Source organism: Paroedura picta, chromosome 2 (genome assembly GCF_049243985.1).
Source record: "Paroedura picta isolate Pp20150507F chromosome 2, Ppicta_v3.0, whole genome shotgun sequence".
Classification (NCBI taxonomy): domain Eukaryota; kingdom Metazoa; phylum Chordata; class Lepidosauria; order Squamata; family Gekkonidae; genus Paroedura; species Paroedura picta.
The window spans coordinates 41,989,980-42,000,548 of NC_135370.1; the positions used below are offsets into that span (position 1 = coordinate 41,989,980).

Sequence of the window (10,569 nt, forward strand, 5' to 3'; positions counted from 1 at the left end):
CCCAAAGGAGTCTCAAAGTATCTCCCACTTCTTTAATCAGGTGCGGAATGGCCCTAAGTTATGCTGTTATATGAGAGATGGCATGGTGTGGTGTTTAGAGTAGCCCTTTTCAACCTTTTGACTATGGAGGAGCCCCTGAAATAATTTTTCAGGCTTCAAGGGTGCCCCCATCTGACTTCCATTATTTTCAGTGGCAAGACTATTGGAAACAATAGAGGTTGGATGGGGACCCCCTGGCCCAGTCTCTTTGAAACTTGGGGGGTCTTTTTAGGAGAGGCTCCTGCAGCTGTGCTGCAAATTTGATGCCTCTTCCTGATCCCCCTGCCTCTCCCCAGACTACAGAATAGATAGAAAAGGAAAATTTTAATCCCTTTAAAATTTAAACTTCAAAATCTCCACATGGCTGAATCATGGTCAAAGTACGGTTTGGAGATTCAGCCAAGGCTGATTAGGGCTGTTAAGTACAGGGGAAGTTTGATTCAGACTGGACCTAGTCTAGAAAAGTGTCCAAATCAACATTGATACGGGTACTTTTTGAACTATCGAAATCTAATTTTACATGCCTAGGCAGCATTCTAATATTGGAAATCCATTTGTACTGTATATATACTTACATATAAGCTGAGTTTTTCAGCCCTTTTTTAAGCTGAAAAAGTCCCCCTTGGCTTATATGCGGGTATAAAAAATCAGCTGCCAGATAAGACAGGAGGGTGGGGGTGGGAGACAAGTAAACTGAAGAAGCAGAGGCCAGGAACAAAGGAGAGACTCAGCAAGCCTGGGAGGGGATGGAAAGAACAGTCTCCGCCTCCCCCCTCACTGCCTTAAGGAGGCTAGCACATGGCTAGTACGTGTTGCTGCTGCTGCAGGAAGCTCTGAAGCCTTTGTCTCAGAGGGAGAACAGAGAGCAGGAGGAGGAGGAGGAAACGCCCCTAGAGGAAGGCATGGAAAGTAGAGGAAACAGAACACTAAGCTAAGAAGGGAAAAGGTGCACAGGAGGAGGGTGGGAAGAAAAGGGGGAAATAAACGATCCTACCCAAAACGGGAGGGGAGACGGGAGGAAAGGAGAAAAAGCCACTATCCAAACACCACCCTCGGCTTATTTGTGAGTCAATACGTTTTCCAGCATTTTGTGGTGAAATCAGGTCCCTCAGTTTATATGCTAGTATATACGGTATATTCTTTATTTATGCCCAGATTTCCAAGGATATTGCATGCTTCAAGGTATTTGACCATAGTTAAATTGTTGTTGTGTGTGTGACTGTGTGTGTCTGTATACACACACGTATATACACATATGCCAGCATAAAGACTAGCACATCGCAATTATGTCTGGTGGATCAAGTTGTTGTATGAACACTGTGCGAGTCATAATGCCTGGAGGTCTTCTGGCATCTCTCTCAGTGTCCCCAGTCTGTCACCACATAAATCATTCCTGCCCAAACTTCAGGACTAGGATCCTGATTTTCTTAATAGGCAAAAGGGCTTATTTACTGACTTTTTCCAGCAAGGTTGTATTATGCTCACTTACAGTAACCCTGTAGGGCAGGGGTAGTCAAACTGCAGCCTTCCAGATGTCCATGGACTACAATTCCCAGGAGCCCCTGCCAGCATTCGCCAGCAAATGCTGGCAAGGGCTCCTGGGAATTGTAGTCCATGGACATCTGGAGGGCCGCAGTTTGACTACCCCTGCTGTAGGGTTTTTAAGGCAAGAGGTGAGCAGAGGTGCTTAGTCCTTGCCTGCTTTTGCATAGTAATCCTGCACTTCCTGGGGGGGGGGGGGGAGAAGGTTACCCGTCCAGGTATTAACCAGGGCCAACCCTACTTAGATTCCAAGATCTGGAAATAACCAAAAATTGTTTGAAACAAAAAGAAATACATTCTAATTTGGTATAACTTATCAAATTACATATATACCTGATATATCAAATTCATTTGAAGCCCTTTACACAGGAAGAAATACTAGCTAAGATAGTTCTTTATATAGAAAATTACTTCCAAAATATTAAGCCAGAAGTCAAGATCTAGCTAAGATAGCTCGATAAGAGAAAAATAATCCAAAATATTTAGTCAAAAACCATATCAAGTGGCTTCTGGGTAAAGATAATTTCAACCTTTCGTCAGGATTATTTCTATAAACAAAAATAAAAATCCTTTTAGCTGAACTTGTCCATAACACAAGTTGGTTCAAAGCCACCTAGTATATTCACAACTTTTCTATTTTGGATCTCTGCTTCTTAATGAATACATGTGTGTTTTCTTGGAGCATACGACATTGAAACAAAATGAGTGCATCTTATTTTTAAGAATCATGACAGATATTCACAATTAATGTAGGAAAGAACAAGCACTGACTCTTAAGTAACTTACACAAGCATATCCTAGGCAGCTGTGGGATCCCCCAATCTGTTTGGGTTAAATGCTCTTAGTGTAGCATCCGATCCAAACCGTCCAGAGTGTTTCTGCCCAATTGACACATTTTAAAGTCATCAATCATCAATAGTAATATGTTCATTGGAAGTCATGTTGGAGCAGGGAGGGAGGGGGGAGGGGTAACCAAACATGAATACTCTGCATCTCTCTATAAAGTCAAAGGAACTGTTCTGATTGTTGAATTCATGTTCCTTCAGTTAGTAAATCTAACCATGAATGTGTTGGTACAGAATGAACAGAAGGAAGTTATTGACAAATTCCGCCGTGGAAAAGTGAATCTACTCATTGCTACCACTGTGGCAGAAGAAGGCCTGGATATCAAGGAATGTAACATCGTTATACGCTACGGCCTTGTTACCAATGAAATAGCCATGATGCAGGTATGTTATGTTGAATGTGTAGTCTGGGGTTCCCAACACATGGCACATCATCACCTGCCTACACCTTTCCTAGCACCCGCTGAAGGTTTTTAGGAAATGGGTGGAGCCAGAACACAGTCCTGCCCAGGAGGGCTTTTAATTAGCCATTGGAGATTTGATTGGCTGGGTTGTTTAAAATAACATTGCTTTGGTGGTAGCGGCCACCACACTTTTGATCTAATTCTCTCACACTCCTCTTTCCCAGTATATTTTGTTAATTGCTCATGTTCCCTGAACATGGGTTCTGTTTGTTTGTGTATGTGGGAAGCTGTGCCTGTTGTCGCAGCCGTTTTATGATTGGCTCTGCCTCCCATGATGGCCATTAATGTGGTTGTACTCATCACCCTGTCTCAGAATTGCAAATGATAGGGGGCCCCTGGTCTGACCACTCCCCCTGTAATTTATTTTCTATGAATTTAAAGCCACCTGGTGATGGAGAAATGAATTAGCTGCTTGAGAATCCACTGTGGAACAATAGTTTACTGCAGCAGAATTTTGTATGAAGCAAAGTTATTTGCTATGCTATCATCCTGTCTAGTTTCCTAAGGATGGCTGTTCAGCTAGTGTTTGAAAAATGCCTTTTGAATTCTCCAGGTTCTCCAGCCTGGTCATTTCAGTGACAGACAGAACCGTATCTTGCTATAGTGGATGCATTGATGCATTCATCCAACAGTAGCTGTAGGCTGATAGTGGTGATAATTAATTAATATATCATATTACGAAAGACACTCTTTCTGTTAATTGCACCAAGTGTCTGTGCTCACGTGGCCCAGCGTCTGATTTTTGCTCTGTATAGTCCCCAAAATGAAATTAGTAGTAGGCTTGAAATAGAGAAAAAATCAGGGAGGCAGCCAGAAAAAAAGGAGTTGTATTAATGGGTGACTTCAACTTTCTTATGGATAACTAGGAGACACATCCTGGAGAGGGGCAAAGGGGCAAATTCTGTGTTACCGTTTAACAGGGAAGGGACAGAAAATAAAACAGCCAAGTTACGATCTCTTTGGATCTGTTGAACCAGAACTTGTAGGCAGGCTCCCAAAGAATGTTGTAAAACCAAAAGAGGCACAGAAAAGGGCCACCAAAGCGATAACAGTCAGATCACCTTGCTTCTGAGAAAAGGATAAGGACTTCAGGCTAACAGGGTTTCTAGTTAAGTGAAAATATGGGTTTATATTAATGAATAACTGCTCCAGGGCTCCTTGTTCCCTCCCCCCTCCCTCTCTGTCAGACACACACACACACATACAAACTCCTTCCCTCCCACGTCTCCCTCCCCTCTCCTACCTTTCCTCTTGCTTCCTTGACCTCCTCCCTGGTCCCTCCACCTCACACTCTCTCAGACACACACACACACTCAGACATCTCTCCTTTCCTCCCTTTCTCTTGTGGCAGGAGGGTCCCAGCCTCCTCTGGCTGTGTGGGCAGTGCCCCAGCCCCCAATGGCTTTGCAGGCACCGCCCTGGTCTGCAGAGGTTGCACAAGTGGCACCGCAGCTTCACAGCTGCCACCCTGGCAAGGTGCCGCCTCGACCGCAGTCCTGGCCTCCTCTGCCAGCTACTTCCCTGCATCTTCTGGCGCGTTCCCAGGGGCGGGACTATATATGTCATCAGTTTCAGGGGGCACACCAGAAGATGTGTTCCATATCAAAAATCATTTGTTATGTGGAGAAAGTGAGGTCTTTTCTTTTCCCAAAATACTGGAACCAGGGGAGAGGGGAGTTGGAAGAATATCCAGAACAAAAAGACTCAATTTCTTCACCCATCAAGATGTGAAGATAATCCCTGATTTATGCCATGGGCAGAATTTTTGGAATAATCCAGCAATTCTCTTCATCCCTTGTCTTTTAAAAACAATAACACGGACTTGTGTTCCTATGTATAGCCATGGGCATTCTGCAATTATTCATGTTAATGTTGCCTCGTGTGTTTCAGGCACGTGGAAGAGCTCGAGCTGACGAAAGTACCTACGTACTTGTGGCTTCGGGCGGGTCTGGAGCTGTTGAGCGTGAGAACGTGAACATTTTTCGTGAAAAAATGATGTATAAGGCGATCAGAAGTGTCCAAGACATGCCCGAAAAAGAATATTTTCGTAAGGTATGGTTCAGAATTTTACCAGGACCAGATTAGCTCATTTGTTCAGCAGTCCAAATGCAACAGTCATTTAATACTTTTTTACTAGGGCTACCCCAAAATGTCACAAAACAATGAAGCTTTGGAGATTCTCCACAATTCCTCACTATCGGGTTGGGTGTCCAGTACAGTTTTTAGAAAAGGGCAGGAGGGGAGAAGGGAATATAACATGTTTCATGACACTGTGAAGAATATCTCCAAGGCTGCATTTTTGAAATCTTAAAATAGCTTGGAGCATTTGTGACAGAATTTGTGCAGTCCTGTGGAGAAGGAGGAATTGTTTTTTTTAATATCCTGTTTTTGACTGCCCAAAGGAATCCTAAAGCAGCCCACAACAGCCCCCTGTAAGGTAGATGAGGCTGAGAGAGCCCTGCTTGGTCAGAACAGCATTATCAGGGCTATGACTCACCCAGCTGGCTGCATATGGGGTGGGGTGGGGTGGGGATCAAACCTGGTTCTCCAGTTTAGAAGCTACCGCTCTTAACCACTACGCCACACTGGGTCTCATATTTATGCCACTCTAATCAGAATGATTGAAGTCAGTGGTTCTCATCCTGGGGGTCGAATGACCCGTTCACAGGGGTCATGGCAGGGCAAGCAGCTTGGCCGGGAAGGGGGGGGGGCAGCTCCATCCACACAACAGTCTTGCAGGGTAGATCGAGACACAGCGTTCATCTGTTTGGAGCAGTGGAAAAGAGTGAGATCGGCCTGGTGGGACAAGAGGCAGAACTGAACTGAGACACTCTGGTGGAAAAAAACAAATTTATATATAATCATGAACAATAGATCTTCACGCCATGGGTCAGTTTGGGTTTAATTTCTGTGAAAGAACACTTGCATAAGGTTGGGGGTCACCACAACATGAGAAACTGTATTAAAGGATCGCGGCATTAGGAAGTTTGAAGAAGAAGAAGAAGAGTTGGTTCTTATAGGTCGCTTTTCCCTACCCGAAGGAGGCTCAAAGTGGCTTACAGTTGCCTTCCCATTCCGCTCCCCACAACATACACCCTGTGGGGTGGGTGAGGTTGAGAACCACTGATTAAAGTAATCTTAAGATGCAGTCAGTCTACATAGGTTTGTATTGTCAGTTGAATTAGTTGGTGAGATTTCAAAATGCAGTAAAGACTCCTGGGACATAGGAGCAAAAATATTAGAATTCTATAATTAGACTGCAGATAGATTAGCAAATAACATTCTTTCTTGGCTGCCGGGGACACGTATTCTGCTTGGTGCTGGGAGAACTCTGGCTTTTCTTTTCTTACAGAGAGACTGGCCATGTGTTGTTTCCTCACCAACATGCTCCTTTTGGAATGAATATCAGAACCTGCCCACCAGTCTCACAACCATAGCTTGGCTTAAGAGCAGCGACTTCTAATCTGGCAAGTCGGATTTGATTCCCTGCTCTTCCACATGCAGTTTAGTGCTGTCCTCACCCAGCAGTCCTCTCAGGGCTCTCTCCTTCACAGAGTGTCTGTTGTGGGGAGAGGAAGGAAAGGCAATTGTAAACCGCTTTGAGACTCCTTTGGGTTGAGAAAAGCAGGGTGTAAAACTAACTCTTCTTCTTCTACGTAAACCTAGGCAGGACAGCCAACAGTATGAACATTCTCATCAATGCTAAACCGCAAAAACAGCTGGTGCAGATATATCCTGATACCTTAGAAACGACAGAGAGGAAATTTTATTAATTTATTATTATTTTATTCTTTGACATTTTTTTTGTATTTTTATTTTATTGTTTGTATATGTCGCCCTTCCCTAGGGAGCTTACAACAGTTATAAATAAATCACACAATTCTATTAATTCGGTAAAACCATATAAATCGTAAATTTACTGATGTTAACATTTAATCTTGCCCTTTCAGACACCTTTCTCTTTAGAGAGGGTACATTTAGAGAGGATACATTAAAGTGTATCCTTTGATCGTCAGTTGCGGTGTTAATCAGGATATTAGGGGCTTTAAGTAGAGAAGCCAGATTTTGACATTATTTCTTGGCCTCAATCATAGGCCTGGTGTAACACCTTTCTCTTACAGGCCCTGTGGAATGGTTTAAGGTCCCACAGGACATTCCACCAGGCCGGGACCAGGGCTGTAGAAGCCCTGGCCCTAGTTAAGGCTGCTTTAACCTCTTTGGAGCTAGGGATCCTGAGCTAATTTTGCTTCCTGGATCTCAAGCATCCTGGAGGAGTATAACAGAAAAGGATTTCTTCTCTTGCAAGCAAAAGCAAGCCTACGCTGCATGCTACCTGTAAATGTTAAAGTATATACCAAAGCATACGAAGTAAACTAACATTATATAGATGATGTGCAATCTGATTTAGTTGCCGAAGCACTATGTGAAGCTAAAGTTATTGTTTCTAAAAATAACGTGGATAACGAGTTTTCACACATAGAAATATCTGGTTTGGTTTGAGAGCACCTCACGAAGCTTAAGATCTGCCCATTTCATGGCCTCAGAAGATTACAGGTTTTTTGTGCGTTTCTTCCACTGTTAGATCGAAGGCTTTCAGATGCAGAGTAAAATGGAGGTCAAAATGAAAGCAAAGAAACAGCAGCGTAAAGAATACATGCAAAATCCATCCTTGATCAAATTCATATGCAAAAGCTGTCTGAAAGTAGCATGTTCAGGAGAAGACATACAGCTTATTGAAGATATGCATCACGTCAATGCCAAAAAGGACTTTGAGTAAGTGGGAGTTGGCATGTTTTTTTTTTCTTGAATTTGGGCTACTACTAGAACAGCTACTAAAACTCTATAGTTCAGGGGCATAATGCATTTGTGATTTTCAGCCTTCATTCACTAGGGAATGAGAAAGAATGCATCAGAGAACTCATGAAATGCAATGCAACCTTTATTAATAATAAGAAATGAAATCTCTGCATCAAATAATTTCAGTGATTCTCAGTGGCTCAGGAGATGGACATCACTCTGTGGCTCTCCTGAGCACTTTTGTTCATGATACGGTGATTTTCAATGAAATTTGAATCTTAGATTGGGATTTGTCCTGTTTTATTCTAGCTCTATGGAACTTTGATAGTCTCCCTCTCCTATTTTATGGCTATGTTAATAATAATTAATAATGATAATAATGCCCTTATCTGTGTTAATGTTTATTCTTTTTAATGCTCTGGTTTATGACCATTTAAATAGAGATTGATTGAGAACTGAGAACTCAACATGTGCGGGATTGAACCATGGGCCTTCTGAATACCTGCCCCTTATCAGGAGCCACTACCATTTCAGCTCTACCTACACTTTATTAATCTTTAAATGCCTGTATATGTATTATATGTGAGAGCTCTCTCATGGGTTCTTTTGACATGGTTAATTTGCTTCGATAGCAGCCACAGGGAAACCGGATACGGATTAGGACTGTGGAATTCAAGTAGCAAAGTTTTACCATGTCCCTTGGCTATCTCCTGGACTGAAATGCTCCTTACCTACCACCATTGCTATTAGACCTGAAATGTGGGGTGGGGGATAGTCTTCCCCCGCAGCAGGAGGGCTTCAAACAGTTCACGGACCTGGATCTGGGGAAAAGGCACTGGGGGCCAGTTTGCATATTAAAAACCCCTGCTCCAGTGCCCCAGCAGTGACCCAAATTCCCCGCCCACCCTTCACATAGCTGACTTTAAAGGGAATGGAGTATGTTACAAGACTGAATTGTGAATGTCTTAGGTTGCATTTCGCTGTGCCCTAAGAAACTTTGCGCAGTTAGTGTTCGTGAACATATGCATTCAGTTGTGTGGCATCTGCGTGCCACGCAGATAACCCGGTGTAATCCAGCAGTTGTGCTTGCTGCCTAAAATTCAGAGCTGCCTTCAGAGAGTCGTTTCTCTTAGAACAGGGGTAGTCAAACTGCGGCCCTCCAGATGTCCATGGACTACAATTCCCAGGAGCCCCCTGCCAGCATTTGCTGGCAGGGGGCTCCTGGGAATTGTAGTCCATGAACATCTGGAGGGCCGCAGTTTGACTACCCCTGTCTTAGAACATGCACAGGCCAGTCCTGTGACCTTAATCCCTTCCTGCCTAGGAAATGGACAGCTTCACCAAGCAGCCGTCGCTTTCTCACCTGCAAAATCCAATTCTTCTTTCTCAAAATGTTTTTAGGGAGCTCTATATTGTAAAAGAAAACAGGACTCTACAGGCAAAGGAAGCCGGTTATCAAATCAATGGCGACATTATCTGCAGAGGCTGTGGACAAGTAAGTGCGGGTCGGTCGGATTCGGGTGCCTTTCTCACCAGTGCACCTTTATCTTTATCTTCTTCATTAATAATAATATGTTATGATGATTGTCACTTTCCTTTTCTTTTGCAGGCTTGGGGGACTATGATGGTACACAGAGGACTAGACCTGCCATGCTTAAACATAAACAGATTTGTGGTGGTTTTCAAAGACAAGAAAACGGAGGTCTTTAAAAGATGGGGAGAGCTGCCCATTAGGTTTCCAGATTTTAATTATGCAGACCATTGTGAATCCAGTGATGATTAAGAAGCCCAAGGGCTGCTGTAGGCGTTCCTTACGCACTAAGAGCGAATTCACATGTGTACATTGATGACCCAGGGACTGAAGCCTCAATTAGATGACGTACGTGAGTGACAGGTGTGACAGGTGTGCTTGATTACCTCAGTGCCTTGATTACCTCCTTGTGAATGGAAGCAGTTCGCACATAGCTGCAAGCCACTGAATGAGGAATCGTCAGCAACAAAAACATTACGTGATGAATAATCCGTCTGTAAGTCAAGGAGTCACCAAAGCCATTCAGAATGTTGAGTCAGATTGTTCTCTTTGGTTGGCTGCTTTCTACTCCTTGGTTGGGACCGAGAAAAGATAAAATTCTGCTGAGGCAAAATTATTTTTCTAACCCCCCCCCCCAAAAAAAAAGACAACTCTCAGCAGGAAGCATTAAGCAAACTTATTTTGCTACTCAGTAGGTAGTTCTACTGAAAGAAAAGAACATTTTGACTGCAGGCGCTTACAATCAAATTTACACCAAAAAAAGAGAAGAGAAGAAAATGCTTGGGGTTTCTGGTGGCCTCAATATACTATGGTACTTAGTTACATGGTTCATCTAGGTATGTTTCTTACTGGATAGCTTGTAATTCAGTGTCTATTTTCAATAAAGAGGGAAAATAAGGCTTGGTTGAATTTTTTTTTGGCCAGTTTGGATAGCTCCTGAATGCAGAGAGTGCAGAGAGTTGATGGATTCGTCCCGCAGTGGACTTCCCAGCCATTTATTTGCATGTGCCCTGCCTGGGGGCACAGCTGGCTTCCAGCTGCAGCAAGTCCCCTGCACCTCTCTCATGAGGTGAGGGCCACCTCTTGCTTGGCTCTGGCAAAGGGGGGCAGCAAGAGAGCAGGAGTGATTTTGCTGCTCCATCCTGGACTTTTGCCCAGGGGCTTAGAATCATTAAGACTGCCCCTGACTCAGTAGCCATTATAGACAGTGATGCGCTGAAGGTGTCCCTAATGACGATTCCGCGTTTGTCATCTTCTTCAGAGTTTAATAAGTTTTCAAAATCAAAAAGATGGGGGAAGGCTCATGCAATCAGCATAGATAAAAATAACACAGCAGGAGGGTTGTTGTAAG

At 43.6% G+C, this 10,569-nt stretch overlaps 1 protein-coding gene across 2 annotated transcripts in view; it reads left to right on the top strand.

Moving 5' to 3' along the window:
• Positions 1–10,160, top strand: part of IFIH1 (interferon induced with helicase C domain 1) — a 52,076-nt gene extending 41,916 nt beyond the window's left edge. Inside the window, exons 12-16 of one of the 2 annotated variants that reach the window (XM_077319898.1) lie at positions 2,661–2,810; positions 4,781–4,942; positions 7,473–7,663; positions 9,089–9,182; positions 9,297–10,144. In XM_077319898.1, the coding sequence (XP_077176013.1) occupies positions 2,661–2,810; positions 4,781–4,942; positions 7,473–7,663; positions 9,089–9,182; positions 9,297–9,470 (771 nt within the window). In that variant the 3' untranslated portion in view covers positions 9,471–10,144. Of the gene's footprint in view, positions 1–2,660; positions 2,811–4,780; positions 4,943–7,472; positions 7,664–9,088; positions 9,183–9,296 lie in introns of both variants that reach the window. The other variant, XM_077319897.1, reaches the window with a different exon arrangement.
• Positions 10,161–10,569: the final 409 nt, after the last annotated feature.